We start from the raw sequence: 19,783 nt of genomic DNA on the forward strand, positions 1-19,783 counted from the left end.
ATAGAGGAGAAAAATAACAATAAATAACATAATATATGAAGTAAAAGATAGAAGCGAAATGATAAATAATAATAAAATTAAAAATTAAAATAGTAATTAAAACAATAAAGAAATAGAGGGGGCGAGGGGGGCGGGGGGACAGGGATGCAACACAGGAAACAGAGAATCTACAAACAGCTACGATTCTTGCAACCACTTTTGCTCCCCTCCCATACTTTTTTCCTGTCCAAAAACTCTGTGCTACCATGTCAGCTTCAGGACAAATTATTAAAATATCAAAATTGTTTGGTTCGTATATTACATGATTCTGAGGTTATAATTTGGAGACTAATTTATCTTACTTATTAAATGGGATAAATAATCTCAAATTTGATGTGATATGGAAATTAAATTTATATTGTGTTTGCGTATCAAACCACCTCGTATATGGACAATTCCAATTAAATCTTTAAATCTCATATTATAATCTATAGCTTTCAATAGTAGTTCTTGAACTTTTAACAGGGACTGCTCTTTAGAAGTTGCTTTCATGACTAATTATACTACTAAAACAATGCATGTAAAACAAAACTTTCTGTTTTTGTGGTAATTTCAATGCTTTATTCTCTTGTTTGTCTCGCCCTTTTCACTCTGCATTTTAATTGTCATTTTGTTGCTTGTCTTCTTTAATTTCTGTTCCTAAATTATTCTTCTGTTTCATTGGGTTTTATAAGAGTTCTCTTAGGATGTTTTTTCCATGAGCTTTTCATTTTTTTTAAATTTGTAATCTTTTGGTTCAGACTTGCTTTCCTTTTTTGGATAAGAATCTTTTTGCCCATAGCAATTCTTGATCTGATCCAATATTGCATTTACCCTTTTGTCTTCAAATTTGCCTTTTTCTTGATGTTTGGCAATTTTCAGCTCTGGAGGTGAAAGGGTACTAAGAAAGATTTGAACTTTTGAAAGAACTGGACCTAAAGTAAGATTCTTGGAGTGGACAAAAGTGTGAAAATTTTGAATTCTTCTGCTTTTTGGAGAAGATGCTGTGTGCTTGTTCAGGAGAGCAATTCAAATTTGATGAGCCACCACCTGAGTCTCCTGAGTCATTGGCCACAAGGGATTTCTCAGCCAGTGGCATTTCTTCAAGAACTGGAACAGTAGATTGGGATTCAAAACTTGATGATGCCCAAGTTGATGAAGCTGAATCAACTTTAAAAGAAGCACTTTCCTTGAACTATGAGGTAATACCCTAACCCCCTTAAAACTGATAACAAATAGTTATTATCTCATAAAGTCACTTTCTTTGTCGAAAAAAACTGAATTCGGTGATTTTTGAGATAATAAACATTCTTTGAGTGACTAACAGATGATTCATATAGCCGGCTCTATCTTGTTTGCGATTGAGGCATAGTTGATTGATTGATTTCTTCACTGTATTTAGTAGAAGGTCACAAGCTTTATGTAAGTAGATTTGGCTCTTTTGTGGTTTGGGGTGCAGGAAGCAAGAGCATTGTTGGGGAGGCTAGAATACCAAAGAGGGAATTTTGATGCTGCCCTTCAAGTGTTTCAAGGAATAGATATTAGAACCCTGTCCTCGAGAATGTCTAAAGCCATTTCTGAGAGAACGAGGCCCTTAAAACCGCGTTCCAAAGGTGATATTGTGCCTGCTGGTGTGATGTCACTGCATTCTGTGAGTCTACTTCTTGAAGCAATTTTGCTTAAAGCAAAATCCTTAGAAGAGCTCCGCCGAATCAAAGGTAAAGCCGCTTCTCGTTATGTTATTTGGTATTTAACCTTAATGTTATTTGGTTGCTATGCTTAGGATCACAGTTGTCGAAGATTGAAAATGAATTGTCAATCTAGTTATGTATGCCATTGATAGATGAACTCAATGTTACTGGATTGAAGGGTGTGTTGTCTGCTCTTTGGTACTTATGTAGCTGCATATGGTGTTTAACTACTCAGATGCTGCTAAGGAGTGCAAGATGATACTGGATGTTGTTGATTCAGCATTACCAAATGGAATACCAGATGGAATTTCTGAAGACTGTAAGTTACTGGAGATGTTTCATAAAGCGCTTGAGTTACTTCCCAAGTTATGGATACAAGCAGGGTATTTGGATGAAGCTGTGCTTGCATATCGAAGGGCTCTAATCAAGCCTTGGAATTTGGATCCTCAAAGATTGGCCTGTGTACAAAAAGACTTAGCTGCCACTTTACTCTTTGGAGGGGTTGAAGTTGAGGTTCCTGCTCAATTTCAAGTGTGGGGTTCAACATCCCCTAAAAGTAACTTGGAGGAAGCAATTCTCTTGTTATTTATACTCATGAGCAAAATGTTAAATGGTCAAATAGAATGGGATTCCGAAGTCATGAGCCATTTGACATTCGCATTGACAATTTCTGGCAACTTTGAGTCTGTTGCAGATCATATTGAGCAGGTTATTCCAGGAGTTCATACCCGAGCAGAGAGATGGTATCTACTTGCTCTTTGTTACAGTGCTGCAGGTCAAAATGATACGGCATTGAACCTTGTCAAGAAAATTTCTGGATGTTCAGAAGCCAACCAAGAACCTCATGTTCCATCTCTCTTGTTGGGAGCAAAGCTGTGTTCTCAGGATCTGCAGCAAGCTCACGAGGGGATAAGTTTTGCTCGTGAGGTAATTAACTTGGCCAAAAATCAAGACGAACATTTCCTAGTTCAAGCTCATAAACTTCTTGGCGTCTGTTATGGAAACGCTGCAAGAGTTTCCCTTTCGGATTTTGACAGAAATTTCTGCCAAAGAGAAGCGTTGGCTGCCTTAAACTCCGCTATTACCGTTTGCAAGGAGGATCCAGAAATTTTATTTAGTCTTGGATTGGAAAATGCCATACAAAGAAACTTGACTCCAGCTTTTAATAATGTAATGCGCTACTCAGAAATGTCAGCTGGAAGTACAGCGAAAGCTTGGAAGTTGTTGGCTTTAGTCGTTTCAGCAGAACAACGATTCAAAGATGCAGAAGCCATAGTTGATCTTGCTCTTGATGAGACTGGACAAATCGACCAAATGGAACATCTCAGGTTAAAAGCTGTCCTTCAAATATCTCAACAACAGCCCAAGCAAGCCATAGAGACATACAGGATTTTGCTGGCTATGATTCAAGCACAAAAGGAGTCAGCGACAAATGATGAGGTACACAACCTTTTTTTAACTTCATCTAAGAAAGTGTTGAGTATTCATATTATTCTGACAATCTGATATATGAAATCCACACATTTCGATACGTGGAATAATTTTTGATAAAGGAGATTAGAGATCATAATTTCCTTTGTTTGGGCTGCAGGTAACTTCTCAGAGAAGATTAGAAGTTGAAGCATGGCTTGATTTAGCAGGATTATATACAGATCTTGAGTCGTGGCGTGATGCTGAAATAAGTATAAACAGAGCCAACACAATTCAATTTTTCTGCCCGCGGAATTGGCATGCAACAGGTCTAACATAACTGTGCAAAATATATGCAAAGTTTAGATGTATTCCCTTTTACTTTCTATCGGTAACTAACCATGATTCTTTAAATCCCTTTAGGTGAATTATTTCAAGCTAAAGCAAGACATAAGGAAGCTCTTGTTGCATTCTCAATTTCTCTATCAATAGAACCAGATTATATCCCTAGCATTGTTTCTACAGCTAAAGTTCTTTTGAAGATGGGTAACGATGCAGTCCCTATTGCTAGAAGCTTTTTAATGAATGCTCTACGATTAGAACCCACGAACCATGAAGCGTGGTTTAACCTTGGAAAGCTTGCAAAGATGGAAGGATCAGTCCATCAAGCAGCAGATTTTTTCCAAGCTGCACACGAGTTGAAGCTTTCTGCTCCAGTTCAATGTTTTGTCTGATGAGCCTTAATTCAATGCAGAAATTGAAAAATTGACTTCAGTTATCCATCCAGAATCAGTGAAGCAATCCAAGAACCTTAGCAATTTGTTAATAGAATAGACGTTTGTGACGAATTTATGAAGGCATGGTTTTTTCAATCTTCGATAGAGAGGTCTATCTGGTTCTATATAGTTCCCAACGCGAACAGGATAGTACTATCTATCGATGTTAATGGCATCACTCATGGTATTTTGTATCAGTGTATATAACAATTAGTCATCTTTTTGCTGGCTTTTGAAGTAATAACTAGACAACTGATTTCACATAATCACATGATATCTTGATCTCACAGTTGATTTGCTTCAGCTTACAATAAAGCACTGAACATTTCCAATGAAAGTACTTTCTTTTTGGCTAGTGAAGAAAAAAAGCAATGCATCTCATAATCTGTGTTGACGTTCACTATGTATTTCATACTTGTAAGACTCATCGTGGTCATATTTTTTCTTTTCTGATACTTGAAAATGTTGGGAAAAAGCACCTACTAATTCCCGTGGACCGCATTCAAGCAGAAAAATATTCACTATATAAAAAATTATTACAATTATATAATACACAATATTATAGTTGGTGTATTTTTTGGTGTAGATAAAAAATAATGGAGCTAAACTCCTTAAATAGCTAATAAAAGCTATAAATATTTGTTATCTCACCGATGTGGGATAGCCAATATTTTTGACCTTTTTCTTTTCTTTACAAAACACATATCAACAAATCTCCACCTTTCAAAAAGAATAAAAGATACAATCTGTTGGTCTTTACGGTTGTTCAGCTACACATAACAGAATCAGTTCTCTACCTGACTCAAAACCCGGCCAACCATGCGCAGCTGCAACCATCACATTGTCTGCAACCGACAATCATAATTCTAATAACAAGAATTATCATACCCCCACCATTAAGAGCACCTCCACTCAGATTGAATATCACCAATCCAAAAGATTTCACTTGAAATCATTTTCCAATTTCAAGAATTTCAGTTTCGATTCATCTCGAGAAAACCTGTTAATAACTTATGGTGCAACTCTCTTGTTGATTTTCTGAGAGTCCATTAGCCATCGATATACTTTTCACTACACACCTTGGCATCACCCATCAACCAATGCTCATGTGCAAGTGTGGACACGCTAGAACTATACCATCTTCTATCATGACAAACCTTGGAGAATTGCAACATGTTATAAGGATATCTATCCCAGCGTACTGTAGGAGCCCTTGCCGAACCGCTCCTTACAATTCTACCTTTTACCAACTGTTGATCAAAGTTTCCAATCCACAAAGATTCCAAAAACACCACTAGTCAAAGCCTCAATTTTATTTTTGTCATTTGACCAGTCTTTGAATCTTTAACCACTTTTGATCTCCTCTTACGTTAACAGAGAACCACAAAAGTCTCAAAGCTACATCCCTATTGCAATCATATATGTCATAAATCACAATCGCCAAAGTTCGAGAACTGCTGCTGAAACTTCTTCATCTCTTAACTAATTTATACCAGATTTTGACAACATTTGCTAAAAAATTTTAATCAGCTTTGACTTTATTTTCTCACGCAACCAGCTCCAAAATTCATTTTCTAACCAAACTTCTCAAATTTTGTCCCCACATGCTTAATAGTACTAATAAATAGACAATAGCAATGGAAAAGTATCCACTGAATTAGTTCTCAGGAAAGGGAGGTGGACCACAACAGATATACTTAAGTACCAAGTCTTTCCTTAGCCAGAACTTTTTTATATTGTATTTATTTCTACTATTACCAAATATACAAATACCCAAATCAACTCTATTAGAATAACAAACTCCACCAAGACGAAACTTCTTCTTGAAAACAATAATTCTAATGCAGAATTTTTTTCTGATGTGGAAGATCAGACAAAGCTGCAACCACAGAGCATACTAAAATTTTAAAAAGAATTATTTCATACTTAAGGCTCTGATACCACTTGTTAGGAAAAAACACCGACTAATTCCTGTCCCTTTCGGACCGTCTTCAAACAGAAAAGAATAATAGAGAAATTAAAGAGAATAACAACACAAAAATTTAACGTGGAAATCCAATGCTAGAAAAACCACGGACCACCAGAAAAATATTCACAATATGAAAAATTGTTAGTAAAAAATATTATACCATGTATTTTCTACATTTTGATATTTGATATATTTTTTTGTGTAGATAAAAAATAATGGAGGCAAACTCCTTAAATAGCTAACAAAAGTTATAAATATTTGTTATCTCACAGTTATGGGATAACCAATATTTTTGACCTTTTTTTTTCTTTATAAAACACATATCAACAGAAAAATTCCCGAGGATCAACTAGTACATATAAACTCGATGAAGAATGCTCTTGTTTGTACTCATTTTTACATATTTTTCTTTTACAATATATATACTTGACTACTATGATCATATCAAGATGTTGAGTGTGAACCATCTTAATTGCATTGGAATACATTTTAGTACTATCTAATTCCTAAAAAATTAAAGTTTATCAAAAATAATTTTTTAACTATATATATTATCCACTTCAGACTCCACCTGTGGAGTTACATCGAGTATGTTGAATTTTCTCCGTTCTACATTTTATTATTGGTAAAAGTTTTGAGCTTATTCAATTTTATTTTATTTATGGCCCGATAAACGGGTATACGACGTCCTATTGATTTACTTATTAATTTTGACCTTAATGTCGTCGTCAGGGGTGCTCACGGTTCGGTTTGGATCGGTTTTTAATTAAAAAATAACCAAACCAATTGAGTCGGTTTTTCAAATTGTCAAATCAAACCAAACCAAATGATATCGATTTTTACTATTCAGTTTTTGTCGGTTTTTATCGGGTTTTTCGGTTTTTGTCGGTTTTTAAAATATCTTGTAGTCATTATTTGAATAAACAGAAAATAAATTTCAAAAGTATTTTCTTATTATAAATTTCATTGTAGCCAGTAGCTACTAGCCAAGATTGACTCATACATGTTTAATAATAGAGAATGACTCACCTAAAGTTTTACTATTTGTAATTGTGAGTAGCTTTTCTGTGTATGAAGTCTATATTTTATTTATTTTTACTTTATTTAGTATAATTCAAAAGAATGACCCAAGATCAAAAATATAAAAAATCAATATAAATTATATTTTTTTCATAAAAAAATAAAAATACACACACATATATATACAAATTTAATTTTTAAAATATGTATATATAAAGTCAGTTTGGTTCGGTTTTTTCGATTTTTTTTAGACTTGAAACCAAAACCAAACCAAATATAGTCGGTTTTTAAATTTAAAAACCAAATCAAATCAAACCAAATAAATATCGATTTTTTTTTCCGGTTTGATTTGATTATTAGTTTGGTTCGATTTTTTGATTTTTCGTGTTCAGCCCTAGTCGTCGTTGTTGAAAGTACAAAAGCCATAGCTGTAAGTCCTACTTAAAAATAGTTCCAAGTCTGAACTAAGCTGACCGGAGGCGATGAATAATCGACCGTTAAACTCTCTCCGGCCAACCGAAACCCTAGAACTCGAAAGCGGGCTCTCTCTAGTTCCACGAATTAAGCTTCTCTTAACAGTCTACCGTGCTGACAAGTCAGTTAATCCGATCGACGAGTGGAAGTTCAAGCGATCACTGATCGATTACATAAAATCCTCATTCTCCATCACTGTTCCTGAAGAGGACCTCGAAATCCGGCGATTCAAAGATCTCAACAAGCGCAAGCGTGAGGAGCCGGTGGCGCGGGGTCGCCTTTTCGTTCACGACTTAGGGTTTCTGTCGAAGGTGATTGGTGAAACTGAGGATGATGTGGAGAGAGCTGATAAGAAGTTTCTAGAATGGAGGAGAGGGTTTGTGGATAAATTGGATGGGATTGAGTTGAATTTGGAAGGTACGAAGTTTAAGTTGAATGTTGCTGTGCCGGCGTCTGATAATTTTGAAGGAATGAAGAAGGAGTGGGAAGAGATTATTGCTTTTGGTTCTCGTGGTTAGTATTTTGGATATAATGCGGTTGACAGTAATGCTTGTATTCTTGCCTTTTGTTTATTTGGAGATTAAGATTTGTATGTTAGTAGAAAATGTCAGTTAAAGAATCTAATGGAGCGGAATGGATTTCGATGTATGTTTCCGTGCTGTAGTAGCCGGAATAAGAAAAAAAAGAATAGTGAAGAAACTTGGTTGTTTTCATTTTATATAAAAGAAGAAGAATAGCCTGTTTTCACTGGTCTGTATGACTTGCCCTCAATGTAGAAGTTTATCTGCCTGAATAGTGATAAATGAAATGTGATAGTTAGATAAGAAAATCTGGATTTGAACTTTCAAATGAGGAGCTAAGAAGAACGGATGCTAAAGAACAGATTTTTTAGTTGTTATATGGTGTAAATGGAAGACCTTTTTGTTTCTGAAACTGTACTTAAAGGGTATGAAGTTGAAACTGCTAACAATTTGAGGTCACTCAGCCGAAAGTATCAAAGCTTCTGGTTGTGTTTGTATTTTGAACGAGCTAGGAGTACTTGGTTCCTCGTTATATTGTTGGTGAAATTCATGACTGTGTTATATGATGCTCCAGTTTAAATGGTGCATGCTTTTAACAGGGTTGGTCACTTGAAGTAATTGTATCTCCTATTTTCTTTATAGGATATCAGAGGAGTGCAAAGATGCAGCCAGATACAATCGTGTTGAAAGGTATGCCATCACGATGGTTTGCAGAGACGAGGGTCTCATCTAAGCCCTCTATGCTGGTTACTCACACAATTGTTTCTGCACTTGGAAAGATAAGGTAAGTGAATTGTTGTTTTTATATTATCTATTAGACTGTTTATGAAAAGCTATTATCTGTTTGACTACTTGTTTGGCATTTGAATTGTTTGTTGTGGAGTTGAAAGCTGTCTATTTGTTCGTGATACTTGCAGCAGTAGCTACATGTATATCTTGTTCACTTGAATATTTCAAGTGCTTTTGTTAACCAGTGTTGTGAAAAAGTTTTCTAAAGCAATATTTATACCTACTAAAAGTTCTGGAAAATTTTAGTCTTTAGAAATGTAATTACCTACCAAAATTTATTAAACAATCACGTCTCAACTACATCCAACTATGTGTTGCGTAGAGCTGGAGATTGCCATATTCCGTACTTTGCATCCCTTTTTTTTCCCACTTCCTTGAAAGGGTCTACTATGCCCTTATTTATTTCATTATTTCCATTTGCCCAAGAAAAGATAGGAAAGGAACTTGCTGATCACTCACCCTCTCTTTCCAGGAACTTACTGATTGCTTATCTCATTTTTTCTTTGATAGGAATCTTCATGTTGCTGAGGACAATAGTATAGGTGACGATGCAGATGAAGAAGACATAGTTTCTGGTCTTCATTGTAAGATTGTAGTACGGTTTGAGAAACACAAGGACTTCTATGACACCTTGAAGATTTTGTGTAGTCGCTCATTGCAAAAGGTATATTTGTTGGAACATCAGTCTATTATTTTTACTTTTCCTATAGTTAGTATCCCATGGTACTCTGAAGGGGAGCAGTTGCTCTGCCAAAATTGAAAGAAATGAAACGGGTTGATATATTTAAAATGAGGAAAAATTTGAGATGTGTCTATATTGTAATTGATGCTCAGTTGAAACATATTGGAGAAATGTACTTTATCGGTTAGTCTTTCTTGTCTTCTTTAGCACTCAAAAGATGATTGTGAATGAAATATCTAACATGTGCTCGGCTATATGTATAAGCAATTAGGCCTTACTCAACTACTGCTTTAATAAGTTTTCATCAAAAAGCCTAATTCTTGGGTAAGTGTTGCAAAGATTGGTACCTCATACTCCCTCTATCTTATTTTACGTGACACACTTTCCTTTTTAGTCTTTTTAAAAAAGAAAGATACCTTTCTATATTTAGGAATAGTCTAACTTTAAACTTCCCATTTTCTCTTAAATGACATGATTTCATAGCCATGTCTATGACATGTTTTAGATCACAAGTTTGACGAGTCTTTCTTGAACTCTGTGCTTAATCAAACAACCTTATATAAAGATTTGACAGAGGGAGTACATTTTGCTTTTGCATGTGCATTCATATTCATAGTCAACAATCCTTGATGGTGTTGTTGCTCAACCGCTAATAGTTAGATCTTATGTAATTCAAATTTAATGACACATTCTGCTGATTATTGATAGAAATTTATTTTCATTTGATGCTATTGGTTTTTGGTTAATCATGTGATTGATAATTGTGCAGCAAGGATCGCGACTCAGAGCTGATTATGACGTGACTTGGGATAAAGACGGATTCTTCCGAGATGCTAGACATCAAATAGAAGAAAGAAAGAGAATGCCAGCTAGAGGAGTGGAAGAAAGAGATGAAGGTCATAGGCAACAATCGCCAGTATCTCAATTTAGTTCTGAGGAAGGACGGCGAAAGAGATTTAAGGTCTAAAGGACACTCTTTTCGATACTTCTCCTTCAATTTTTATTTGTGAATTGTGATTATAACAACTGTGATTTATTTCTTCTCTATCTCTTGCTCTTTTCCAAATGCAGAAGTCAAAAATTAATTAAAGTGGCATGATCAGGTAGGAGATTATATTGAACAAACCTCTTTTCTGAATTGCAGGAATAGGGGCAGGAGTGTTATGTTTGTCACCTTTGGAGAATCCCCTGATCAAAACGGAGACCTGAAGATGAAATGTAGTTTTTAAAAGGATCAAGACATGATAAATTATCTGATTCTATTATGTGGCTCTATTTTAACAGGTATATGTTCCTTCTACAGAGCCCAAGTTGTACCTTCTTCTGAATTAAAAAAATGTGTCAACTTAATTTAATCTTCGAAAAAGCTCTCAAGCAATTGGCAACCCACATGCCTTTGCTGTTGCTTTGTTATGAGCAAGTCAATGCCTTTAAATTCTACAGACTTCTATTATACTGCCACTTTAAAAAGGAAAATTAAAAAAGAAGAGCAGGAGAAATGGATGAAGTTAAATAATAAGGGGGAAATTGTGCTCGGAGACAGTGGCATGCTGTTGAAAATTGAAATTGAAGGTAGGAGTTGTTAATATATGAAAGCCAGTGAAGAAAACCACAAACACTAAGAGTAGAAACTGATTCCATAGTGTCAATCTAAGAGACGGGGATGTTACATGCTTAGACCAGAAAGATTTAGAATGGAATAACAAACTTTGAGCCTGTCGTCTTACCAACTCCAGAAGGCTCAAGACCCAACTCCATTTGGCAGTAGTCTTACCATTGTGACTCAGTGAAAAGAATTAAGAGTATGTTCACTCTGGGAGTTGCATATATCATGATAAGTGAGGTTGGATAGAAGTTAATAGAGTAACATATTAATTGGGTCGATAGGCTTATGGGTATATGCTCAATTGCAACACTTTAATCCAGTGGCCAACTATGCTTAGTGAACAGCATTATTAGAGGGTAGGTTCAGCTAACTTCTTTATTGTTTTCTCAGCAAGACGTCGCCAGGTGTATAACTGGCCCTATGTCTTCTTCATACGTGCTGATGAGACTCGAATAATTTTTTTTTGTACACTCTATTTTGGAAACTCCAGTTTACAATACTTGTTTGGATGACCTTTCCACCATGGATACATGTAAGAAGGATTTTGCTCGGGTTAAGATCCTTTTGAGTTCTGTAGTAAATTTATCAACGAAATAGTAATAAAGTTGGAAAGTAGGGTATGCTTTGAATTTTTTGTATAGTTAACTTAATAAAAGTTATTTTTGAAAGATTATTTTGTGAAATTACTACTTCAATTTTATATATTTCAAAGTACTAGGTTTTGTGCTTCACAAACTTTGGTGCAACTGAACGGTTCCTGAAAATGGTCTCCCTTCAGTTAAGCTAGTTCCCTTGGAAGACTATGATCTAGTCTTCTTGGCAATGGATTTTGTTACTACAGCTTGAATACTCAAGTCTTGACGCAGTTCATTGGCCAAACTTACATTTCTATCATTCTGCACTTCGTTCAAGTTTTTGCCTGCTTGCTGCTTTCGTGTTATCTTCCTCCATTTTGTTGAATCTGGATAGGTTAATTTGCTTCTCAATGCGCTACTCCCATCATCTCTATCTGCTTCTTGATCTGGATTGATTTCCTGTGAATCTCCATAGGCTCTTAATGTTCCCTAAATGCTACGATTACCAACGTTTAAAATGCAGTTAGCGATAATATTTACCAACTTTTACAGTCTTGCTGGTTGACTGGTTAAATATTTCGTCACATTTGGGTTTGGCTAGTTAATTTGGCAATTCTCACTCTTTTACTAGTGGTATTTCATCAATCAACTGTGTTTCAATTCTGAACTTCTTGTATTCAACAAATAAATGCATTTTATTATCATAAGCTGCAAAAATTTATTGCCCCTATTACTGAGATAATGACATATTGATAGATTATTCCTCCTATTGCGACTGTATCCAAAATTTCAATTTTAGCCTCTCCCAACCTAACACCTCCTAGCCAACCTGTTGTGATCTAAAATTTCTAGCTCATTTAATACAATTGTTTTGATCCACATTTGTTTTTCTGTATTCAGCCTACTCATACCTAACTCTAATAGATTAGCCAGTTAGCTATAAAATTTTTTAGTCATAATACACAGATAAACACCTTGACTTGGTTTGGTTTTAATTGGGATTTAAACACTCCAACTTTGGAAATGCGCATTTTGACACCTTTAACTCGTCCTCACTGTGTCTTATGGACACCCAACGTTGACGTGGCACATAAATTTTGGAGGTGTATGACACAATATGATTTGAGTTGTGTTTAGTTGTAAGTTGAGAAAACGATATTCACGTATGTAATTTCTTATGGTTAAGATCAATTTATGTCACTGTTCTTAGTCTAGAAAGAACGCAAAACACAGAGCAAGAGAAAAAAGTCTTGGCATATTTCATTATTATTTTCATTAGAAGCTGAGGCGGCCACGCTAATGAAATTGAAAGATAGATAACAATTAAGTACCAAAAGTAGGACCCCAGAAAAGGATTATCAAGTATTAACAGTAATTAAGCATTAATTAATGAAAATGAAGATCAAGTCTGGTGGCTAAAGAAATACCTTGCTATAGTAAAGAAATATTTAAAGCACAAATTAATTATGTATTTGTATGAAGACCTTACCTGAAAAAAATTGAGATTGAAAAATTTGACTTATATTGATTTGATTTGATTCATAAATTTAAACCCCAACATAAATAGTTTAATGGTATTTAAAAAATTCGAATCAACCCAATCTCCTATTAAAAAGTTAGGATATTACTTCAAAATAATGTTCATTGAAAAAATGTCATTTGGAAAGACAGCCAATTAGGAGTCGGATATATTTTATGCACCGCTATCTTGTCAAAAGGTTTACGATAAAGTTTCACTAGAGATACTATGAAGATGTCTGGAGGCTAAAGGTGTACTTGTAGCGTACATTAGGGTGATCAAGGACATGTATGAAGGTGCCAAAACTAGGGTAAGGACAGTATGATGGGACTCAGAGCACTTCCCAATTGTGATGGGGTTACATCAAGGATCAGCTCTCAGTCTGTTTTTATTTGCCTTGGTGATGGATGGATTGACGCGACAAATTCAAGGTGAAGTGTCGTGGTGTATGCTTTTTGTGGACGACATATTCCTGATCGATGAGACTCGTAGTGGAGTTAACGCTAAGCTGGAGGATTGGAGACATACCTTGGAGTCTAAAGGGTTTAAGCTAAGTAGGACCAAGACAGAGTACCTAGAGTGCAAGTTCAGTGAGACACCTCAGGAGGTTAGCGCGGAAGTTAGGCTTGGTGACTAGGTCATCCCAAAGAAAAGTAGTTTCAAGTACCTTGGGTCTATCATGCAAGGCAGCGGGGAGATTGACGATGATGTCACACACCGTATTGGGGCAGGGTGGATGAAATGGAGGGTCGTTTTCGGTGTGCTATATGACAAGAAGGTGTCACCACAACTTAAGAAAAAGTTCTACAAAGTGATGGTTCGACCCGCTATGTTATATGGAGCAGAGTGTTGGCCAGTTAAGGTCCCTCACGTTCAAAAGATGAAAGTTGTCGAGATAAAAATATTGAGATGGATGTGTGGATATACCAGGAGAGACATGATTAGAAACGATGATATTCGGGACAAGGTAGGAGTGATCTCGGTGGAAGATAAGATGCGAGAAATGCGACTGAGATGGTTTGGGCATGTGAAGAGGAGAGAAACACAAATGCCCCAGTTCGGAGGTGTGAGAGGTTGGCCATGGGTGGTTTCTGAAGAGATAGGGGTAGACCCTACCTAAGAAATATTAGGGAGAGGTGATTAGACAGGACATGGTGCAGCTACAGCTTATCGAGGACATGACCTTAGATATGAGGGTGTGAAGGACTCACAATAGGGTAGAAGGCTAGTACATAGTCTCGTTATTCTCCCTTATTAGTAGGCGCATTAGCGCACTATAATTTCTTGTGCTCTGATTTCTGTTATTATCTATTACTTTCTGTACTTTGATTATTTTATTTTATCTGTGTCGCTCTCGTTATTTGCTTTCTCAAATAGTTTTGAACTTCTTAGTCTTATCTAACCTCCTTTTATGCTATTATTGAGTCGAGGGTCTTTCGGAAATAGCCGTCCTACCTTGGTAGGAGTAAGGTCTGCGTACACTTTACCCTCCTTAGACCCCACGTTGTGGGATTTCACTGGATTGTTGTTGTTGTAGTATCTTGTCAAAAGGTCTTCGATTTGACAGTACCTTAGTTAAAACAATTAGCGTTTGTCCAATGATTTTTGTGTTAATCAATTTTATAAGGTAATTATTGTTCACTAGAATGTGAAACTGGAGTATAATTTTTATACACATGGCACAATAATATGATTATTCTAACTTGAACGGAATATGATTGTTCTATCTCTTTTTATGAACGTAGGTCGATTAATCAAATCACATTAAATATTTGTGTCTCTTTTGATATATTTCTTGTTTGTTTTCTTACTCATGATCTTTCGAGGTTTGTTTTGCTAGCTTACGCAGGAAATCTAATTATTTCGATTCTAACATTTAACTCTATAATATCTTCATTTTAATGAAATCAGAGATTTCAAGTTTAAATTTGAAGCATGAAAAAGATCTTGATAAGTGACATTTTTTCAACTTTAAGTGACTCTGCGATGTGAATCCGAATTGATAGAACCAACGGGATTTGGTTATGATATGTCAAATAATTAAACAAAAAAAAAGTGTAAAGTTTCTAAAAATCATATGGCGACAGAGAATCTTAATATTTCAGCTGGTTGATTATCTCAAAATTCACTTTATTAGTGAGGATTCAATTCCGCCATCTTATAAATTGTAATTCTCTCCCCATTTTCCCCTTCCTTACTTCCATATTTTAAACCATGATGAGAACAGATTATTGTGCTTATGTAATGAAAGGGATGGAAAGATACTGTAAATGAGCAGTCCACCAGGATTTAGTCACTTAGAAAATAGAAAAATGTATTGACCCAACTGCTCTTTATTTTTTGTGATATTATATACCCATTAAGGAGAAAAATCACAAAGAAATAAGAAGATCGACTTTATCTTGTTACTATCTTTGATTCTTTGAATTAAACAAAAAAACAAAAAGTCAAGAAGGAAAAGGTATATGAAATTAATTAATTACTAGAAGTTACTTAACTACTACTATAAGATGGTATATGATTTTGTCAAAACTGCATTGTTTCAATATATTATAATAATCCCTCTAATAAACACTCAAAAGTTGTTTTTTTTGTTTATTTAACATTTCGAATGACTTCAATGAAGTAAGTGATTCAAATAAACATGGTTGATTTTTTTAATATTTAAAATGGCAACAACATTGTTTAAAGAATTTTATAATGTTTGCTTAATTCATATGTGGATTTTGAAAAGATGGCTTTTAGTCCCTTCGGATATTGAAACGATACAAAGAAGATTAGCATGATACCGGTATAAGTATAACACTCACAAATCAAGCAATGGCCCCAAAAAAATTTATTTTAAACAAAAACGGTCTTTATATTTGATCGAGTAAAATATAAAGGGGAGAGAATTACAATTTATGATTGGGTTTGTCTTCCAATATAAAAATATAGTGGTCATCTAACCGTTAAATAAAGTGGGGGGAAATTATAAGATATCAAGATTCAAATCCCAATAGAAATAAAATGCAATAAAATTATTGAAAATTACGCAAATTGGCTCGAACATCATCATCACGAAAACCAATCAGAAAAGAACTTTAAGAGCCATATTCTTGGAGAGAGAACTTAAATCCTAAAATCAGCTGGTTTACATTCAAGAAATTAAGACATCTAACTATTTAATTTGTCAATGTGAGAGATCAAGAATCAGCTTAAGTAAGAAATGAAGAAAAACAACGATTCATTGAATACAGAATAGTAAAGAAAAACAGTACAATTCAATTCTGTCGAACCAGCATAACTTGTTAACAAACATATTTTAAAACTTCTACAACAACACCAAATCCACGCTAATTCCACAAATAAAGTATGAGAAAGACAGTGTGTACGCAAACCCCTATCTTGGGAGTTAGAGAGGTTATTTTCATATTTCTCAACTTCTGCAACAACATATCCACTGTAGAGTCTGAGAAAGATAGTGTGTACGCAGATCTTACCCTTACTTATCTTGAAAGGTATAAAGGATTTTTAATATTCTAAACTTCTGCAACAACAACATATCCACGATAGAGTCTGAGAAAGATAATGTGTACGCAGATTTTATCCTTACTTATCTTGGAAGGTATAAAGGATTTTTCAATATTCTAAACTTCTGCAACAACGACATATCCACTGTAGAGTCTGAGAAAGATAACGTGTAAATTTTATCCTTACTTATCTTGGAAGGTATAAAGGATTTTTCAATATTCTAAACTTTTGCAACAACAACATACCCACTGCAATTCCACAAGTGAAGTCTGAAAAAGATAGTGTGTATGCAGATCTTATACCCTTATTTTGGAAGGCGGAGAGGCTGATTCCATAATTCTAAAATTTCTAATTTACAAAAAAAAAAAATGTCAAAAGAGTGACTAATTAAATTTTAGTCCAACTCAAACAAGACAACATGTACAAAATCAGCAAAAGAATTTACAGCACCCAAAATTCAGAATTTTCAAGAAGAGAATACACAGGATCAAGATAATTTATTTTTGTTCCCCATTATGACCAACTTTTCCTATGGTCATGTTTACCAATTGGTCCATTCATAACACTTGTTGGAGAAATTGGTTCTTCACTAACAACACTTTTTTCACTAAATCTTCTCATATATTCCTTCTTCCTTTTTGGTTTTCTTGTACTTGTACGTGATCTTGAATCCCCCCCTCTAATTGTAGGAATCAAATACCATCCAATTGAAGTACACATAATAGCAAATGACCTTCCATAAATAGCCAAAAATAGCAATATCATTATTATAGTTATGGGCAAATAAAACATAGGCCTCTTCAAATTTTCCAATTTCATTGAACTCCAACTAGAACCACTCTTCTTTATTACTTTACTTTCCTCGGGCTTAGCTTCCCCTTCTTCACAATCTTCGTATACTTCACGAGTCCGTTGCTTGTTTGGGGACTCTATTTTTTCCTCCGTTAACGATTTCTTGTCCTTCAACTTCACAATAATTGGCTTAGCATCGTTAGAATTCGAATAAACGAATCGTACCAAAGAGATATCATCAGGGGCAATTTGGGAATAAATCCTCTGTTTCTTGTCTTCAAGATCAGCTAAAAGGGCAGAGAATTTGTCAAGTCCTCTGTCTGAATATGGATTATTTTTGTTGCTAGACCTTATTCTTAGCAAACATTTTTTTGATCTTTTGGGAGTTGAACATGGGCTAAAAATTTCCATATCATCATCATCTTGATGATTAAAAGATCCACAAATAAATGGATTAACCATATGGAATAGTAATAATACAAAATTTTGGAATTTATTTTTTGGGGAATGGAGAATATTTGTGTTTGTATGTATTTGTGTTTCAAAGGAACCAAAAAAAAATGGATGTAATGAGCTTATTTAAGGACCCGTTTGGTAGACCCGATATAAGTGGGGATTAGGGAATGGTCAAATCAAAAAAAGGGGACTATTGAATAAATTTTTATTTTAAAATTGTTAAGTCTATGGAAGCTTCTATGAGGACATTAATGATGTTTGACTTTACTAATTCTTGCTAAAGATGCAAGTAATAATATGCAAGGAAATTATACCATATTGAATTGGTCCAGATCTGCCATATTGATACTTCTCCTTCCGTCTCAATTTATCTGATGTTATTAAATTTGACATAATTTTTTTTAAAAAAAAAAAGACGTTTAAAACGTATTGTTTAAATCAAGTCATAAATTTTTGTGTGACTATAAATCATCTCACTAAAGATGAAATGAGTGTTTTAAAATTAAATTATTAAAAAATATAGAAATATGTTATTCTTTTTTAAACTGGCTAAAAGGATAAATGTGTTATGTAGTTACTTTATTTCAATTTGCTTATCTGATTTTATTTTGGTACGAATTTAAGAAAGTAAACAAAAGTTTTGAATTTTGTGGTATTAAATTAAAAAGATGTAGAATATACCAATATGTAATTTAATCATAAAATCCTAAACATGTAATGCGAAAAGTTTAAATTAAAGAGTTGTCAAATAAAAAATAGAAATATTCTTTTATAAACCGACTAAAAAAAATAAGACAAACAAATTGAAATAGAGTGAGAGAGTATTTACTCTTTAGTTGGGACAGAGCCAAAATTTTAAATTTATGAAATTCCAGAGTTTAGCTATTTTAAATTATTAGACTCTAAATTATTTTAATTTTTGATAAGCGAAAGATACCACATAAATTAGACCGAACGAAATAATAATTTTTAATAATATTAAATAAATTTCTTCAAAAATACAAAATTTATAATTTAAATATTAAATTTAATTGAACTCATAAACTATACGCTAGCTCCGTTAAAGCTCTCAAATAGATTTTGGTTAGGAATTAACTTTATGGCACGAGCCTAAACTATTCTTAAATCATTAGATAATTCTAGAGGAAAAAAAAGAGAAATATTAACAACTCTTAAATTCAAAGGAAAAGTTTTTGGGTTCAAGTAATCAATTTTAAATAGTCATAAAATTAATACTTCTTGAAAGGAATTTAATGTTGCTTCTGGATAGTTCTTAATTCTTATAATAACCTATCCAAAATAGTACAGCCATATATAGGTTGGGGAGCCTAAATGGTACTAATTAATGAAATTAGGTTAGTTATTACAAATTAAAAAAAAAGATACCATCTGATTTCTCCTCTCATGTCTGATATCTATTTTAAAATTCGACCAATTTTAATTTATATTCGCTCTTGAAAATTATAGAAAGATTAAAATATTTTCTATTAAAAATGACTTAAATCTACTCTTAGGACTAATTATTTTTTAATTAAAAATGTTTATGGGTTACAAACAACAATAAGTATCAAGTTAGTATACCATATAACAACTGATCCGAAATTAAATATTATAGATACTTAATAAATTTTGTTATATATATACATGCATACGTACTTACTGCTTCACCATAGTTTTGACGTTGATATAAATTGTGTTCCCCGAGAATGTTAATGAAGTTGTAATTTGAACAATATACATATTTACGCACACATTTATGATGCGTTAATTATTTGCACTTCCATTTTATATTTAAATTATTCGTGATTTAACTAAATAAATAAATAATGATATCGTCTTTCCTGGTGTGCCGCACCACCAACTAAATATTCAAAGGAATCTCATTCCATCTAATATAAAAGGGAAAAAGATATTGGTAATTAATTAAGGGAAAATGGTATGATATATCCTTTAATTTTATTATTTAGAGCTG

The 19,783-nt window shown here is 33.9% G+C and overlaps 3 protein-coding genes across 4 annotated transcripts; 2 read left to right on the top strand and 1 right to left on the bottom strand.

The window, feature by feature from the left end:
- Window positions 1-165: 165 nt before the first annotated feature.
- Window positions 166-4,316, top strand: LOC129904709 (protein NPGR1). Of its 2 annotated transcripts, none has more exons than XM_055980289.1 (6): window positions 166-288; window positions 901-1,220; window positions 1,478-1,736; window positions 1,945-3,149; window positions 3,301-3,448; window positions 3,543-4,316. In XM_055980289.1, the coding sequence occupies exons 2-6, from the start codon at window positions 1,020-1,022 to the stop codon at window positions 3,851-3,853; spliced, it is 2,124 nt and encodes a 707-aa protein (XP_055836264.1). In that variant the 5' UTR covers window positions 166-288; window positions 901-1,019; the 3' UTR covers window positions 3,854-4,316. The 2 variants fall into 2 exon arrangements, with proteins under 2 accessions (XP_055836264.1, XP_055836263.1); XM_055980288.1 differs by lacking the exon at window positions 166-288 and adding an exon at window positions 376-585.
- A 2,974-nt stretch (window positions 4,317-7,290) lies between these two features.
- LOC129903409 (uncharacterized) lies at window positions 7,291-10,790 on the top strand. Its single transcript, XM_055978960.1, has 5 exons — window positions 7,291-7,871; window positions 8,522-8,663; window positions 9,179-9,332; window positions 10,120-10,311; window positions 10,495-10,790. Exons 1-5 carry the CDS (start codon window positions 7,367-7,369, stop codon window positions 10,498-10,500), a joined length of 999 nt encoding a protein of 332 aa, XP_055834935.1. The 5' UTR covers window positions 7,291-7,366; the 3' UTR covers window positions 10,501-10,790.
- A 5,952-nt stretch (window positions 10,791-16,742) lies between these two features.
- Window positions 16,743-17,879, bottom strand: LOC129903290 (uncharacterized). Its single transcript, XM_055978798.1, has one exon. The coding sequence runs from the start codon at window positions 17,815-17,817 to the stop codon at window positions 17,077-17,079; it is 741 nt and encodes a 246-aa protein (XP_055834773.1). The 5' UTR covers window positions 17,818-17,879; the 3' UTR covers window positions 16,743-17,076.
- Window positions 17,880-19,783: the final 1,904 nt, after the last annotated feature.

The sequence above is a fragment of the Solanum dulcamara genome, chromosome 9 (genome assembly GCF_947179165.1).
Source record: "Solanum dulcamara chromosome 9, daSolDulc1.2, whole genome shotgun sequence".
NCBI classification, from domain to species: Eukaryota; Viridiplantae; Streptophyta; class Magnoliopsida; order Solanales; family Solanaceae; genus Solanum; species Solanum dulcamara.

What these genes read in the sequence shown, in the direction of transcription:
- LOC129904709 (XM_055980289.1), top strand. Translation starts at nt 1,020, where the DNA reads ATGCTGTGTGCTTGTTCAGGAGAGCAATTCAAATTTGATGAGCCACCA. An exon ending in CACTTTCCTTGAACTATGAG is followed by an intron (nt 1,221 to 1,477) that starts GTAATACCCTAA and finishes TTTGGGGTGCAG; the next exon opens with GAAGCAAGAGCATTGTTGGG. An exon ending in AGAGCTCCGCCGAATCAAAG is followed by an intron (nt 1,737 to 1,944) that starts GTAAAGCCGCTT and finishes TTAACTACTCAG; the next exon opens with ATGCTGCTAAGGAGTGCAAG.
- LOC129903409 (XM_055978960.1), top strand. Translation starts at nt 7,367, where the DNA reads ATGAATAATCGACCGTTAAACTCTCTCCGGCCAACCGAAACCCTAGAA. An exon ending in TATTGCTTTTGGTTCTCGTG is followed by an intron (nt 7,872 to 8,521) that starts GTTAGTATTTTG and finishes TTTTCTTTATAG; the next exon opens with GATATCAGAGGAGTGCAAAG. An exon ending in GTAGTCGCTCATTGCAAAAG is followed by an intron (nt 9,333 to 10,119) that starts GTATATTTGTTG and finishes ATAATTGTGCAG; the next exon opens with CAAGGATCGCGACTCAGAGC.
- LOC129903290 (XM_055978798.1), bottom strand. Translation starts at nt 17,817, where the DNA reads ATGGTTAATCCATTTATTTGTGGATCTTTTAATCATCAAGATGATGAT.